The sequence below is a fragment of the Phalangium opilio genome, unplaced genomic scaffold, assembly GCF_054372755.1.
Source record: "Phalangium opilio isolate 3A_F unplaced genomic scaffold, DU_Popi_V2 ptg000031l_1, whole genome shotgun sequence".
Classification (NCBI taxonomy): domain Eukaryota; kingdom Metazoa; phylum Arthropoda; class Arachnida; order Opiliones; family Phalangiidae; genus Phalangium; species Phalangium opilio.
This window is the reverse complement of record NW_028324158.1, coordinates 4092992-4110503: the sequence shown is the minus strand read 5'-3', so window position 1 is coordinate 4110503 and position 17512 is coordinate 4092992. Positions and strand designations below refer to the sequence as shown.

Sequence of the window (17512 nt, the reverse complement as noted above, 5' to 3'; positions counted from 1 at the left end):
TCTGCTAGCCAGAACTCCTTACCCTAACATGGTTGGTTGGTTAACCCATTGAGTTGAGAAAATTACCACTAGAGTGGCCTTTGCGTTAAGCTGCCTATTGAGGGAACGGGAGACAACTTTTAAAGCAATGGGACGGACGGACAGGCACCAAGTTTATCAAACGATGGTGTCGCCATCTCGAAAACAAACTTTAAATTTCCGCCTTTTACATGTATTCTTGAAATTAGTCAAATTTCCCGCCTTTTCTGTTAGTTCCCTTTTTTGCACCGGGATGGCGCCACAAGCGCGTGATAGAGTTCATTTTTGTCTACATCCTTGCGGATGAAAGGCCACTCTAGTGGTAATTTTATCAACTCAATGGGTTAACCAATCCCTTGTGAATTCTGGCATGGCCAACTTAGATTACCGGTGGTAGAAGGCCTGCCAGGTTGACCCGAGCCCCATGTTAAAAAAACGACTAGCAAAATCGCCCCTAGTTCCGACTTTCGCCGTTAGGTGCGCTACCAACCCAGTTTTCCTCCTAATGCTTTTTCTATGGGAAAAAAAAATTCGGAAGTGGACTCGGTTTTAGAGCATTTTTAATACATTTACCGATTTTTTTTCGTCGCGTAGTTTTAAATGAGAAGTCAAGTAAGTTCTAATCTATATTTTGAGACCTATTTTATAGTTTTCCGTTCGTTATTTGACGATTAATCAACATTCAAAGTTGGAGTTCTTTTTAAGGCGGAGAAATGCGCCGTTTAGAATTATGCCTCGGTCTTGAAGGAAGTTTACATTAAAATTTAATGGCGCCGTTGGACCAAGGCTTAGGTTTAATTTATCCGCCTTAAAAACAACCCCAACTTTGAATGTTGATTACTCGTCAAATAACGAAAATTATGAAATAGGTCCCAAAATTCTATGAGAGCGGTAGCTCTCTTAGATAAGACTTCATACTGCTCTTAATGTATAACGAGGGTTTTTTGTTTGGATGTAACTTTTTTTGTATAGTATTAACTGTTTTGAAAAAAATCCACAGAACTACAATTCTGGCCCTGAATATGTGGTTAAAATTTCAAAGAGATCCATTAATTAGTTTAGTTTATAAAAAATAAAGTTGCTAAGGGTGGTTTTCATTTCCATAAAATTAATCAGCCCTTTTGACGAAAAACTGGAAATTTCCCATAGAAATAACATGGGATTTTTTTCGAAAACAGCCATTTTGTCCAGGCACTTATAGACATAACTATACATTTGTTAGACTTGAAAACGGTTTTAAATGAAAGGTACAACATTTTACTTGGCGCTAAGCGATTTTCATTAATTATAATTAAGTCTAAGTGTGTTTAATTTGAAACTTTTAAACCATTCCAATCTGCGATATTTTAGCATGGATAAGAGTCAGTTTATGATAATAGCACGGTTAAGGCTATTTGGTCCAATTTTCGTAGTGGTTAAAAAACAAGAGAACCTAAGTTTGTGTTAGCTAACAAGTTAAGTTGGTAAAACACCCCACACATATATATTAAGTTAACAAGTTAAGTTGGAAAAACACCCCACACATATATATTAAGTTAACAAGATTACCTACGACTGGAAATTAAGCTAGATTACTTACGACTGGAAATTAAGCTAGATTACCGACGACTGGAAATTAAGCTAGATTACCGACGACTGGTAATTAAGCTAGATTACCAACGACTGGTAATTAAGCTAGATTACCAACGACTGGTAATTAAGCTAGATTACCTACGACTGGTAATTAAGCTAGATTACCGACGACTGGTAATTAAGCTAGATCAGCGACGACTGTAATTTAGCCGGATTACCGATGGCTGGTAATTTAGCCGGATTACCGACGGCTGGTAATTAAGCTAGATTACCGACGGCTGGAAATTAAGCCGGATTACCGACGGCTGGTAATTAAGCTAGATTACCGACGACTGGCAAGTAAGCTAGATTACCGACGACTGGCAACTAGGCTAGATTACCGCCGACTGGTAAGTTAGCTAGATTACCGCCGACTGGTAGCTAGGCTAGATTACCGCCGACTGGTAATTAAGCTAGATTACCGACGACTGGTAACTAGGCTAGATTACCGCCGACTGATAATTGAGCTAGATTACCGACGACTCGTAATTAAGCTAGATTACCGACGACTGGTAATTAAGCTAGATTAAAGACGGCTGGTAATTAAGCCGGATTACCGACGACTGGTAATTAAGCTAGATTAAAGACGGCTGGTAATTAAGCCGGATTACCGACGACTGGTAATTAAGCTAGATTAAAGACGGCTGGTAATTAAGCCGGATTACCGACGACTGGTAATTAAGCTAGATTACCACCGACTGGTAATTAAGCTAGATTACCTACTAGATTACCGGCGACTGGTAATTAAGCTAGATTACCGACGACTGGTAACTAAGGTAGATTACCGATGACTGGTAACTAAGCTAGATTACCGACGACTGGTAATTAAGCTTGATTAAAGACGGCTGGTAATTAAGCTATATTAAAGACGGCTGGTAATTAAGCCGCATTACCGACGACTGGAAATTAAGCTAGATTACCGACGACTGGTAATTAAGCTAGATTACCGACGACTGGTAATTAAGCTAGATTAAAGACGGCTGGTAATTAAGCCGGATTACCGACGGCAGGTAATTTAGCTAGATTACCGACGGCAGATAATTTAGCCGGATTAACGACGGTAGGTAATTAAGTTAGATTACCGACGGCAGGTAATTAAGCTAGATTACCGACGGCAGGTAATTTAGCTAGATTACCGACGGCAGATAATTTAGCCGGATTAACGACGGCTGGTAATAAAGCTTTTTCTCTCCTGTGTTTTCTAAACAATTTTAGTTAATATGAAGACTGAAGTAACAGATATTAATAAAAACTGTCATTGTAGACAAAGACCGGAAAGTGTAAAAGATAAGTTTAGAAAATTAACTGCCTGAAGAATCAGATATTCAAATTTTCACTTTTGAAGACATCATTATAAAACATCAATTATTTTAAAAAATTCTTATCTTACTTTTTTTCACCAAAATTTCATTTTCCCAAAATATTTCTCAACATTATTTACCCATGTATTTTGTTCTCAATAGTAGTTCAAGAAAAAATGGCACCTAGAAGAATTTAAGGGATACTACCTTGATACTAGGTTTTACTTTCGACTAACATTTGCTATTAGGATATTCAAATACTTGGATATCTGAAATGATTTCTCTTGAAGAGTTTAAATTTTTTTATTTTAAAATTGGAAATATTGCGAAGCGGAAAGTAACATAGGCCTTTTCATTGTGGTTTAGTAATTGTGTCGAAAATATCTATAGATTGATCGTGATCTTTGAGAGCTATACAGCACGTTAATATTTAATACTTCGAAAACATTACAATTGAAGAATACGTTTTGTTAAGTTTTCATACGGTTTTATTTTATCAGCTCTCAACGATTTTCTGTCCATTTTATACTCTTTATAGGGCCGAATTTTCTACCCAATTGTAAATTATTGATAGAAAGTAAAATGTAACACGTACTATTTTTAAAATGATGCGCATGTTTCTTGTTAAAATATTGTTCTGAAGTAATTTTGGTGAAAAAAAGTAAGATAAGAATTTTTTAAAATAATTGATGTTTTATAATCATGTCTTCAAAAGTGAAAATTTGAATATCTGATTCTTCAGGCAGTTAATTTTCTAAACTTATCTTTTACACTTTCCGGTCTTTGTCTACAATGACAGTTTTTATTAATATAGATTAGAACTTACTTGACTTCTCATTTAAAACTCGGCCACGAAAAAAATCGGTAAATATATTAAAAATGCTCTAAAACCGAGTCCACTTCCGAATTTTTTTTTTCCCCATAGAAAAAGCATTAGGGTAAAACTGGGTTGGTAGCGCACCTAACGGCGAAAGTTGGAACTAGGGGCGATTTTGCTAGTCGTTTTTTAACATGGGGCTCGGGTGAAGTTGGCAGGCCTTCTACCACCGGTAATCTAAGTTGGCCATGATTCTGGCTAGCAGAGGCCTCTAAACATGCATGGCGAGGCAGTAGTCACCATTTTTAATACAAAATAAATGGTAATTATTTTAAAATAAGATATTTATTAAAATATTTTCGCTTAAATATTTAGAAAAAGGCCTTTCTTTTAAGGTATAAACTATAATGTTATGTTATCTGAACTTTTCCTTTAAAAGGACATACAATGTTTTATGTATCATGCTTACACTCCAGCAAATAAGATTGAGCATGCTTGAATTTCATAAGCAATAAGTGCATTCGTAATGGGTATGATACGCTATAGAGCTATTTCAGTGGGGGAAAAATTTCGTCTGCTACGAAAATTGGGCCTGCCTTTGAGTGTAGGGCGGACATTTTGTGAGGGTTTTCTCTATGGGCAAATAGCATTGGTGACGTAGCCATTACCCCTCTGAAATAGCTCTATAGCTAGTCTTCATTGACTGATAAATTATTAATTTTATCAATTAAGTCCTGGAGATTATCTCCTGATATCTTCATCAAAAATTTTCGAATAAAAATGAGGGCGGAGTTACTACCAGACGCGCTAACTAAGCAGAAGTCAGACTTTTCCCTTACATTGATTTCTATCGCTCCTGACCAATCTAGCATTTTCTTTTTAAAACTTTCGAGGTCATTATCAAAACACCGTTTCAACAAAGCTTTATCAACCCTTATGGGATCCATTTCAGCGTCTTCCACCGCACCATTACTGATACCAGATTGTAGTTTCAGTGTTCTCAAATCGCCACCAACCGCCAAACTATGGTACGTTGATGTTGAGCGTTCGTTCAAACGATTCTCGCAAATTTTACGGCTTTTCGAGTAAAGTGAACTTGTCGTAAAGTTTAAAAAGTTCAAAATCAGTTCAGTAGTGTTTGGAGGAGGGTTGAGCCAAACTTTGTTTTCTTTGACGCTTTTCAAGAAAATATCCGCAAAATATATGGAACTCATGGTGTGTGCCATTGTCTTGGCATTATTGATAATACCATTTGCGCAAGCCCAGTTGTGAAGGACTGTCAACGCATTTCGAACCTCGTCTCCATTAACTTGAAATTCCTCGACTAGATCTGAACATTTCTTTCGAAGGTTAACATCGAGAGGGGTGATATTTTTTCGTTCCAAAGCTAGCTCTATTTTATGGTGCAAATTTGATACGTAAGGATTGACCGGGTCAATATTAGCGGTCATAGTATGTAGGCGACGTATTTGCACCAAGTGCTCCCAGAAAACCCAAGGAAAACTTAGAAACCCATTTTGTTCCTGAGAGTACGCTACTACGTAACACGCTGAAGCTTTTTTCAACACCGCAGTCGCCAGTTCATCCGCATTTTCAGTAACTGCCGGAAAGTCCTTGTAGAACTCATCTTTTGTCGTCTTCCATAAGTGTCGAAGCGATACGGTTACTATCTCTTCAATATCCAGTCTTTCGTTTCTACCCGCTCTACGGTGAACGTTGGAAAAAGCTTTGGCACACGCCTCATGCTCATTAAGTATTCCATAAGTGCTTAGTAGTAAACCAATAGCCTTGGAATAGTTATGGTACAGTTTAGTGGCAGCGTCTTTGTACATATCCCATCCAGGATATATCAATAGAAGATCAATTTCTACATTGAATGGTTCAGCCACGACCATTTTATTTTCGTCTTCGTAGTTTTTGATGACGCGGTAAAGTTTTCCCAAAGCTTTTTTCGATTGGTACGAGTTTTTGTAACTACCCTTTTCCATAAAGTCGGGATACTTGTCTGGTTTTTCATCATCCTCCAATGCCACTTGTTGGCCATTCTTGGCGAAATCCACAGCGATACTGTGCTTTGAAGCGATTGAATGGCATACATCACTTAGGAGTCCTTTGGCATCAGCTTGAGCCAAATGGGCATGACCTATTACTCCAATTTGGTCATTAACAATGAAGAAAGACAAAAAGTCCAACATGTCATAAATCTGAGATTAAACGTTTAGAATTAAAATTAGAAAACTGGATATACTAAAAAGCATTGAACAGGGTTCATACAAACCTGGAAAACAGGGAAAACCTGGAATAATCAGGGAAATAAATAGTTGACAAAAACCTCAGGGAAAACTCAGGGAAATTTCGAATTTTTAGTAAAATTCAGGGAAATCAGGGAAATTTGCGTCAAACAGGGGCCGAGTAATTAAGCAAAATGTTCAATATAACACATCCCCTCCATAGGATTAACATTACACTATACTTTGGAGGCTCATAACTCTGGTTCTAATAGACATACGGGGATGCCCTTTGAGTATGTTAGAGTCCTATTTGCCCCCCATCCAACCATACTAAAGACTTGGGACTAAGACAAACTGGGGCCGAGTTATTAAGCAAAATGTTCAATATAACATCCCCTCCATAGGATTAACATTACACTATACTTTGGAGGCTCGTAACTCTGGTTATATTAGAGATATGGGGATGTCCTTTGAGTATGTTATAGTCCTATTTGCCCCCCCCCATCCAACCATACTAAAAACGTAGGGTTACGACAAACAGGGGCCGAGTAATTAAGCAAAATGTCAGTGAACATCCCCTCCATAGGATTAACATCACACTATACTTTGGAGGCTCATAACTCTGGTTATATTAGAGATACGGGGATGTCCTTTGATTATGTAATAGTCATATTTGCCCCCCCCTCCTTCGTTAACATTTGCTCCATAGGATACTCCATATAGGGGAAAAACCTGGAAATCTCAGGGAAATTTGTTTCCCAAAAGTTGCATGAACCCTGATTGAAGTGTCTTACCGTCACTGATCCAACGTGCACGGTCTCTTGGGCAATTGGAAAGTGGCTAGGCTCTGAATTCAGTTCAAATATAAGATCCTTTTTCCATATTACCGTGTATTCATCGCCATCAAGGTCGGAACCTGATAAAATCAAAAGGTAAAACTAAATCGTGAGGCTTCTCTAAAAAGGATTATAATGTCTCACCAGCCATTTCATTCGGGTGTGGTCTAGGACCCTTTCGAGGAAAAACGATGCAGTCCACAATGTGATGCAGCTCCGGAACATCTATTGCACGGAAAACACGGACATCACCCGGTTGCAAACAAGGGTTTTTGGTGACCAGAACATTGCCTATGTAGAAAGAGAATTTGTTGTATGGTGGTTGAAATGCAATAAAAAGTATAATCTACCAGTTAAAATATTTGTGTCCAGTTTTGTTGGATGTTCTTCAACATCCACGGTGTATTGCACGAAGACTTGTCCATATTCCAGAATATCACATTCATCTAGGACGCCAAACATGTTCCTTCCTTCACTGGGGTCAATATAAAGCCTGGTTTTGGTTCTGAGGCCCTCTATAAATATAACGCTTAGAAGGATCTCTATTTTCGTTCAGCTGGTTCAACTTACCAATAGCAATTCTATGTTGGGCGAGCAGCATATTTCTGAATAAAGGCTCGCTGTTGCAACATATTCCAGCACTTGCCAACTCCTTGTACTTAAGTTTGGGTAAAGCACTATGAGCCGTTAGGTATTTTGCTGCCATATCACTATCGAAGAGCATCTGAGTCAAGTCCTTCAGCATTTCTTGCTGAATTCCCATGAAAACTGATGATCTTATGCCTTTATGATCCAAAATCGAGATGATATTGCGGTTAAGTAGAACTTCAACTTTAAAAGTATTAGATTTTAGATCAAATTTTTACGAAGTTATATTTATTGTAATTGTAAGGTTTACTTACCAGGCTTGCTTTTGTTAACCACCTCTAGGCAGTCACTGTCTTCGCAGCTGAATTTTTTCTGACTTTCCCGAAACACGATATCAAAATCTTTTAGAGTTGGGTCCATAGTCAGCATTCCTTTATATCCAGCATAGCGAAATTGTATCGCACTGGGCACATAATCGAAACCCAAGACTTTGGTAACCTAAAATACATAACACAGACGTATTTACCAGGACAACCCAACTAGACATTTAGTCGCGGATATCTACCTCCTTCATCAATTCCTCTGATATTTTGCCCACACCGTCGGAAAATACATATGGCTTAGAATTTACTGGATTTAATCCCCCAATGATGTCGGGTTCGGTAATTATTCTGGAAGAATTAAGTGGTACCGTGATGGAGGCTTCAGAATGTGAAAAACATTGCCCCATTCTAGCCATGAACTTGGCTACGCTTTTAATTTGTGAAAAATTCCCCATCCACGATCTTATGGTTTCCGCTGAATTTCCTTGTGGATCTTGGGCATACATGAAGACCGCGTGATCCCTCAGTTGCGAGTTAGACCAACCAAGAAATTCAAAGTGTCTAGATGCGACTCGAATTCCTTCAATAATTGGTTTACTCAGAATATCTTTAACAAATATTTCGTCCGATCTTTTGGAACTGAAGCTAAGTTTCCTAAAGTCCTCATCCCTAAATGAGACTCTCAGGGCGTATTCAGAGTCGTAGTTCCTAATGATGCGGTTTTCGAAGTTCACTTCCGCGGGAAAGTACACCAGTCTTGTTGGGGTTATGACAAGTCTCCAAACAGTTTTAGTGTGTGGTGGTAAAAGTTTCTTTTGAATTTCCCTTCTATCAATAAGTAAGGATTCCTTGTCGGTATTACAAACATGATTGAAAAACTTGTATATTGCGTTACGGTAATTTAGGAATAGCCCTTCGTCTAACGCTTGTAGCGCCTCAACCCCAGCTTCGTAAAAAAGACTAGAACTGATCGAAACTAAATCTTGAAACATTTTAAGGGTGTCATTGAGAGCGGTCCCATATTCTTGTAACTGTAGAACGAAATTTCTCTTGAGAATCGCGTTTACGATATAAGTACACGCGAAATCGCCGAAGTCAATCGATGGGGGCTCGAGTGGCGGGTTAGTCAGAGTAGAGTACATAAAACCAAAGGCAATTGGTTTCTTTCCGCAACGAAAGTATAACCGGCTGACAATTTCCATCGCTAAATTTTGACTTGAAATTTCCAAGCTTATAGCGTTTGATCTTCCAATATGATCGGGCGTCATTTTCAGAATTTTGCTTACTCTTCTTTTCTTTGGTTTGTCATTTAAAAGGTACTCGATTTCGGTAAGTGCTGGAGGGTTGACCAAATAGAAATAAAGACACGCTTTCCCATTTTTTAATTCAACCATAATCCGCCGAATGTTGTTGTAGTGGAAAGACATGACGCAATTTTTTCCAATGAGAAGTTCAAATTCACGAGTGTCGTGGTAAAAAAAGGCGTCTATCTTGTCCACATAACCGTTTCGCTGCATGATAAATTCGTGTTGGTAGTGCGCGAAAAACACGTTGGATTTAAAAAGGGTACCCATTCGAAATGTCGTGATCATGATTTTTTCGTGCGACGCTTTTTTGGAGTATGGGAAAACATTGGGGTTGTGAACCATTAACCATGGTTTTTCTATTAGAAATGGCATCTTAACCAAGTTCTTGAGTGTTTTCGGCAGTTGTCTTGAACCGAGAGTACCCACTTGCTCGCACCAATTCTGGATAAAACAGTAGTATCGCTGATGGTAAGAGTAATGTTTGGGGACAGCGATCACATCTTCGTCAAATTTAACTACCACTTGGAGTTTCGTTAAATTTTCTTTAAATATTGCATTTAATTCTGGCGTAGTGTCCGCAACTAGGTTTATGTGTATGACTTTCACGTGGCAACATTGTAAAATTTTCCGTAAAGCCAAGTAATCGTTGTCTATATAAAAGCTGTCGTAAATGTACAACGTCAAATCAAGCTCCGACATAATGTCACTGTCGTCGCTGTAAAGCAAATGATACAACAAGAATAAGTGTGAGAATCGTACATTTGCGCCCTGTTTTAGAAATAGGGAACTGTACTCTAAATTCTTAAAATTATGTAGATTAGAATAATTTTTGTGAGAAATAATTCCATAAGTAAGATAACGTTAATAAGCCTGGCAAGGTCAACCAGGGATTGTGAGGAAACCGTTCGTTGATGAACTCTGTAAGATCCTGACAATAATTAGGCTCAGAATTTACATGAGGTGTGTGAAAGGGTGCCGTCATAAGCTATCGGTGCGAATATGTTAATGGTTGATATTCCCTATCAGTACATTGCGCTCCGTACTATTCTTGACGTCAAAAAAGGGTTCAAGAATCATTACTGGGTGTGAAACAAGAGGGCACGAAGTAACGACCAACCTTCCGTTCACTATGATCATGTTGAGTAGACGTAACAACGTACCGTTGAGACCGAAAAAATTTATTGCGAGATAAAAAAGCATTTAGTTCTGCCAATCACCCTTCACAAAAACACCTAGCTCGATAAGAAAGCATACAAAAACGTTGTTTAATATCAATACTAAAAGTCGTCCACTTTTATTTATGATCAGAAGGGGATAATAATTACCTCGAAGAGAAGTAATATATACTACTGTTATAATGCATTGAATAGCGCAACAAAGTAGATTTTTGGTGTTTTTGTGCGTGATGAAGAAGCCATTTATCGAGGATGGGCAGACCCTAAATCCATTCACATTTTTACCCTAGCAAGCAACCAAAAGCTTGTCGCCATAAGAAAATAGGTTCACATCTATTGCTTGCGGTTACCGAGATGAGTGGACATACAAGATGGTCTAGCCCATAATGAAGCCACTACGTTCGCATACTTTTAATTACCTCTCCGAGGGACGATGACGTCACGGAGAGGTATTACCCTGGACGTGTCTGTCTGTCACCGCGTTCGCAGTTGGCAAATCGGAGCAAACGTATTCGCAATATCCGGACCGCGTTCTCAGTTCACAGAAAATCATTATTGGCTTCTACTTCATTATCATCGTTAGGGTTAAGATGTACGAGGCGATGAGCTAGGGTTACGAAAAACGTCGAGCCTCTCATTGGCAGGGCTTCCAGCAAAGTTTCACGCAAGTGCGGCTTTTCATACCATTTATTGTGAATCAATCGCCTTATATACCCTAAATTTACAAAAATTCTGAAAAAGGTGCTCGCCAGAAGTCAAACGTTAACAATAGTTATGTTTAAAATAACTTTAGGAATAACCTTTCTTAAAACGACTTAATTAGAATTAGGGTAAATTACTGAAGGATAAAATAATTAATATCAATTATACTTATTTAATTACTTAAGAAAAACCTCTTAATTGGAATCGGAGAGTTTTATTTTGGTTTCTCAACTTGTTTATACGTGTATATGTAATTCCATGTACGTAATATTTAGATATAATTAGTGTTCTCGCTTTGAAAATTTACCTCTAAGCTTCCGGTGTGCACGCTAATCTTTCTCTAGCCTCTTATTGGTTTATATGCAACTCCCAAAATGCCTTACCAAAGCTGCTAAGCTTCAACTCCCCTTCTTTATACCCGCTTTGATGAGAACAAGTTGGGAAACCAAAATTAACCTCTCCGAGTCGAGAACGAGGGCTAGCATTTTCAATCAAAATTTACTTTCTTACCAGTGGTCAATTAGCCAATGAGAAAAACCGGAAATAAATAGCACAAATTTGGTGAGATATCGCCAAGTGCATTTGTAAAGGTTAAAGTGTTTAATCATTTACTAAAGGACCTAATATCTATCACTTAAATGTGGATTTGACTTTCGGCTCACTCTGAAACGTTAAGACCTCCTAAATGAGGACACGAAACAAGGCAGTGTTAGTTTAGGTCTAAGATATCTTAGTTCATAGACCCAATTGTAACAAAACTAATGGAAATATAAACAATTAACATTCATATTATCTAGTAAAGATTAAATTTACGTTTACACTAAAGCTGATTTAAAAAGAAAACACCAAAATTTGAAATATTAATATCAAAAGATGTTCTTGGAATATTGAGATGAAACAGAGCTTTATAGCTACACGACTACTAAAAGAATCGTAAATACATATTTAAAATATTTTCATTTAGGCCTAATATTCTTCAAAAAGAAAATGTTACCATTTCGTAAGAGATCTTTTCATATACCCATTAACTTAAATGCGCGTATAGTCAAGGCACCCTAGATAAAATTTTATCTAGGGTGCCTTGGTATAGTGTTTCGATTCAGATGCAATCTTCATTATTCGTTCTATATAAACTCTCACTTCTGTCATTCCAAAGAAAGAAGTTTATCTTAAATAATTAAATAAATGTAACTGATATTAATTATTTTAATCGTCAGTATTTTACCTTAGTATTAGTTAAGTCGTTTTAAGAAGTGTTATTCTTACAATGACTTTAAACATAGCTATAGTTGACGTTTGACAAGTTCTACCGTAGACCGTTTTCATAATACTTGTAAATTTAGGGTACATAATTCAATTGATTCACAGTAAAGGATAAGAAAAAACGCAATTGCGTGAACCTTTGGTGGAAGCCCTGCCATTGGGAGGCTAGACGTTTCTCGTAACCCTAGCCGATCGCCGCACATATTTTAACTATAACGATGATAATGGAATAACAAGACGGCCCAAGGGCTCGTAATAGTAGCCACATCGTATGAGTGAATAGCCCCTCTATACCCTACCCTAATGAGTGGATAACCCCTCTATACCTTACCCTAATGAGTGAATTCTTAAATGATTTACCGAGCATAGAATCAGAGTTAATAGCCCCTCGATGCCCTACTCTAAACAGTGATAAAATTATAACCGTATAAATTTACTAATGCTGTAATTCTAATATTACGGCGAATCGAAGAACAGATAGTTTTAGTGATAATCCCCTCGATAGACTTATGCCGATGCACACTTATCGCTTCTTATAAATTTCTAATAAGGACTTATGCCCAGATACTTATGAAAGAAAAGTATAATTATAGTGATTACCCATTTTAGTGATTATCCCCTCGAATTACCTTTAGCAGTGCTAAAATAATCAAACGCATAACGCTCATTTAACTCTATGTTAGCTCTATCTAAACCCACATTTGAATTAATCGCCAAACTTTCCAGTCAAACATGTCATAGATGGCGATAGCTACCAAACGAGAACGAAACACTCGAGGTCGAGCATAGAATCAGAGTTAATAGCCCCTCGATGCCCTACTCTAAACAGTGATAAAATTATAACCGTATAAATTTACTTATGCTGTAATTCTAATATTCCGGCGAATCGAAGAACAGATAATTTTAGTGCTAATCCCCTCGATAGACTTATGCCGATGCACACTTATAGCTTCTTATAAATTTCTAATAAGGACTTATGCCCAGATACTTATGAAAGAGAAAGTTTAATTATAGTGATTACCCATTTTAGTGATTATCCCCTCGAATTAGATTTAGCAATGCTAAAATAATCAAACGCATAACGCTCATTTAACTCTATGTTAGCTCTATCTAAACCCACATTTGAATTAATCGCCAAACTTTCCAGTCAAACATGTCATAGATGGCGATAGCTACCAAACGAGAACGAAACACTCGAGGTCGAGGAGCGCGGTAGGAAACGGGGAAAATCGTTATCTATTTTATTAGCACATAAATAAAAAGAAAATAAATATAAAAACCCCAAACATACAAATTCATAAGTATCCGATCCCACAGATAAAAATTCAAAAGTATCCGAGCCCAGAGATTAAGATGGACACCACCCCACATCACCCCGACATTTTAGAGATAGAGCTAAATAATAAAAAACTCGAGTATTCTATCAAGTCTCTATGGCTCAGTGGTAGTATGTCTGTCTACTGCGTGAGCGACGCGGGTTCGATTCCCGGCTGCGATCCGAAAATATTTTTAATTAATATTAAATCTCTAACCGAGCTCAGTTACCCCTATGGGTGGGTTGTGGTAATATAAAGTTCCTTTTAAGCTAAAAAATAACAATAACGAAGCGACAACCCCGGCCACTACTACTACTACTACGACGGCTCGGGTCAAACTAAGAGCCTCATCGTATACTACGATGTGGCTAAAAACCAATGTTGCAGATTGGCGTCTATGTGGTATACACAGAAGACCAGTATATGATGTTCTTGTTAGAAGCCAATAAGTACAGATTGGTGTCAAGGTGGAATTGACGATGGTGGTGTTAGAAGCTAATAAGTACAGTTGGCGTGTATGTGATATATACGAAAGACTAGTGCATGGTGTATGTAGTTGACGTAATGAAGTACAATTTTCCGAATTTCTGTTAACTGAGAACGCGGTTCGGAAATCGGGAACACGTTTGCTTCGATCTGTCAACTGCAAACACGGTGACAGACACACACACGGACACACAAACAGACAGACACGTCCAGTGTAATACCTCTCCGTGACGTCATCGTCACTAGGAGAGGTAAAAACAGTGTATATTTCGATTTGCTTTATTAGTAATAATACTGTTAAGTAAACAGCCGTGCATAATTCCACTGTCGAAGTCAGAACACTGCCCGAACTTTTTCTTAACGCATTAACCAAGTACTGCTGTTAAAACAAAGCCTAGAACATATTTCACACTTATGCGTAGGAACATCTTATATAGAGTAATTCGGTTGAGAGGGGGAGTGAACTGTGTATCCCCTACGTTAGGGGCAACTTTGTACTAGAGAATACTATTTGCCCCCGGAAGGGAAGGGGAGGGGGGGATATCACTAAGGTAAGAGATAGAGGGTTATGACGTTGCCGTATATGGGAAAGAAATTACTATAGCTTCAGACTATAAATACTCTTCGTAAAAAGGATTATATCCCTTATCGTAAATTTTAATTGGGTCGCTAATTTTCAATCTGGCGGGATTCAGAATCTTGCATACGTTCCGCTAGGATTTCTCTTTCCCTTCCCTGATATTCGGGACCTTGATTACGTTCGGGTAATGTAGCTCTATTCCTTTTCCGGTATTGAGTAAGCTCAGAAACATTACGCTAACAACAATAGTGGATCGCCCCCCCCCACGTCTTACACTAGTTCAATCCCCCGCCTTACACGGGTTCAATACCCCGCCTTACACGGGTTCAGGGCTCCCAGTGCTTAGTGCACAAAAAATAATAGGTCTGAAACGCCAAAATTATAGGATATTTATAGGTCCCAAAATTATCAATTTATGGGTGCTCAAACATATGTTATGTAAATTTTATACTTTTAAAATTACGAATTATTGGAGTTTTACAGGAAGTATATTATATATTCGAGAGTAGACTAAACATATTTATGAAAATATGATCAATATTTAATCTACTTTGGACGAGTAGTTAATAGTGCAGCAACTAAATTATTTACCATGAAATTTTTATAGTTAACTACCTTACAAAAGGCTTACATTTTTTTTTAATTATTTTAAATGTCAGGTACTTTTGAATTTGGACTGGTTCAGGGTTACCACGAAATTTTAAAATTCAAATAGAGTAATGCCAGTTCTACAATGCAAACGTCATACCATAGAGTAGTGTCGGTAGAGGGGGGATAGACTGTGTATCCCTCCCTCCAGGCGCGCTTTTGTAAGAGGGGATACTGTACGCGCCTGGTAGGGGGGATGACACTTAGCTAAGAGATAGAAGGTATGACGTTTGCATATGTAGAACTGACATTACTCTATTCTATCTTACGCCGATTCAATCTCGCGTCTTACGCCGATTCAATCTCGCGTCTTACGCCGGTTCAATCCCCCGTCTTACGCCGGTTCAATCTCGCGTCTTACGCCGATTCAATCTCGCGTCTTACGCCGGTTCAATCCCCCGTCTTACGCCGGTTCAATCTCCCGTCTTACGCCGGTTCAATCTCCCGTCTTACGCCGGTTCAATCTCTCGTCTTACGCCGGTTCAATCTCTCGTCTTACGCCGGTTCAATCTCCCGTCTTACGCCGGTTCAATCCCCCGTCTTACGCCGGTTCAATCTCCCGTCTTACGCCGGTTCAATCTCCCGTCTTACGCCGGTTCAATCTCTCGTCTTACGCCGGTTCAATCTCTCGTCTTACACCGGTTCAATCTCCCGTCTTACGCCGGTTCAATCCCCCGTCTTACGCCGGTTCAATCCCCCGTCTTACGTCGGTTCAATCCCCCGTCTTACGCCGGTTCAATCCCTCGTCTTACGCCGGTTCAATCCCCCGTCTTACGCCGGTTCAATCCCCCGTCTTACGCCGGTTCAATCCCCCGTCTTACGCCGGTTCAATCCCCCGTCTTACGCCGGTTCAATCCCCCGTCTTAAGGCCGGTTCAATCCCCCGTCTTACGCCGGTTCAATCCCCCGTCTTACAGTGTACTTATGCTATAAACTTAGAGGACGAAAGATAAGATGAGCATTGTGTCTTCGCCTTCCCCCTCCCCAATCATTCTATGCTATATTCAAAGTTCATACGTATAACTTTACACTATAACACCTTGCCTTATAGTATTTTGTCTCGCGCCTTGCAGTGGTTGGCCCCCTTGACTTACAGTGTACTTATGCTATAAACTTATAGGAAGAAAGATAAGATCGACATCGTGTCTAAGACTACCCCCCCCCATCCAATCATTCTTTACAACATGCTATATTCAAAGTTCATACGTATAACTATAAAATATAACACCTTGCCTTATTTTGTTTTACCCCAAGACCGTAACCCCAATTAACTTAGTGATTAACCCCTCGACGCGTTTTGTAACCGGAAAAAAAATTAACTTCAGTTGATTTACTTCTGATTGTAATATCCGTAACCTCAATTAACCCTTAATGTCAATGTCATTTAAAATCGCCAACTGACCGAAAAAAATACCATTAGTGATTAGCCCCTCGACAATAACCCAAAATAAACTTTTTTTTAAGGGATAAAATGATTTTCTATAACCCTAAGTAACACTTAATCCCAATGCCATTTATGAAAATCAGTAAAATTGCCGATGAATTAAAACTTTCTATAGTGAATAGCCCCTTGACGCGTTACTTTTTAAGTGCTAACCCGTAACCCTACTACTACAACAGGCCAAGTCAAACAAATAACCTATCGTTTAGATGCCCATCAAATGATGTGGCTATAAAGGATTGCCATGTTTCGCCGATTTTCCCACGCTTAAAAATAGACCAGAAAACGCAGTCTTCCTGTTGTATCTATGGGCACTAATCTCAAGTGTTGATAACCAAAGTTGTGCCTTGTTTAATATTTAATAGTTACTATTTTCAAATTTATGCTGTACAGTTCAATGAAAAATATTTTCATGTTATAATTCTATACTCTAAATGGCTATTTTGAAGAATACAACCTGCTCGTCCAAACTTAATAAATCATATACCAAAAGAAAGCTTAGGACTTCCTCTATTCATTGCACACCATTAATTAACAATAGGCTATAGTTTTCCAGAATGTAAAATAGAAGATTTTGGGGAAGATTCTTACTTTCGGTCGAAAAATGGTAAATTTTGCGTTATGTATTATTATTAATCATTTCAAAAAGCTACCTTAAGCAGATAAAGTATTACCATACAGCAAAGATGCTCGGATGCTCCCAAAAATCGTCTCGCTTCGCTATAGCAATTCTTAACGGAAAAATCCTCTGACACGTTTAGTTCAAGTTACAGTTTGAGTATCGCGGATTCGCGGTCACACGTGACTATACGTTTCTCTTCAGTCTAGGGCAACCTCGTTACACAGGCCATAGCTGCCTGCTACATTACA

At 38.4% G+C, this 17512-nt stretch overlaps 1 protein-coding gene and 1 long non-coding RNA gene across 6 annotated transcripts; both read right to left on the bottom strand.

The window, feature by feature from the left end:
- Positions 1-46: 46 nt before the first annotated feature.
- LOC149690112 (uncharacterized) lies at positions 47-3928 on the bottom strand. The gene is made up of 2 exons (XR_016383635.1): positions 1944-3928; positions 47-1907 (listed from the first exon to the last, which is right to left on the bottom strand). It is a non-coding gene; the product is annotated as an uncharacterized LOC149690112 (long non-coding RNA).
- Positions 3929-4073: 145 nt separating this feature from the next.
- LOC149690111 (uncharacterized) lies at positions 4074-17512 on the bottom strand. 5 transcript variants are annotated; one of them, XM_089869651.1, is made up of 9 exons: positions 11420-12438; positions 10627-10922; positions 7968-9747; positions 7717-7900; positions 7385-7645; positions 7165-7329; positions 6959-7105; positions 6773-6894; positions 4074-5951 (listed from the first exon to the last, which is right to left on the bottom strand). In XM_089869651.1, the coding sequence occupies exons 3-9, from the start codon at positions 9729-9731 to the stop codon at positions 4437-4439; spliced, it is 4158 nt and encodes a 1385-aa protein (XP_089725777.1). In that variant the 5' UTR covers positions 9732-9747; positions 10627-10922; positions 11420-12438; the 3' UTR covers positions 4074-4436. The 5 variants fall into 5 exon arrangements, with proteins under 5 accessions (XP_089725777.1, XP_089725778.1, XP_089725776.1 ...); XM_089869652.1 differs by having other exon boundaries at positions 10627-11590; positions 11723-12438; XM_089869650.1 differs by having other exon boundaries at positions 10627-12051; positions 12135-12438.

Bases quoted from the DNA above. Each gene is read 5' to 3' on its own strand.
- LOC149690111 (XM_089869653.1), bottom strand. From the start codon at position 9,731: ATGTCGGAGCTTGATTTGACGTTGTACATTTACGACAGCTTTTATATA. The intron at 7,646-7,716 runs GTAAGTAAACCT...ATACTTTTAAAG, and splicing joins GGTTAACAAAAGCAAGCCTG to TTGAAGTTCTACTTAACCGC. The intron at 7,106-7,164 runs GTAGATTATACT...CTTTCTACATAG, and splicing joins GGACACAAATATTTTAACTG to GCAATGTTCTGGTCACCAAA.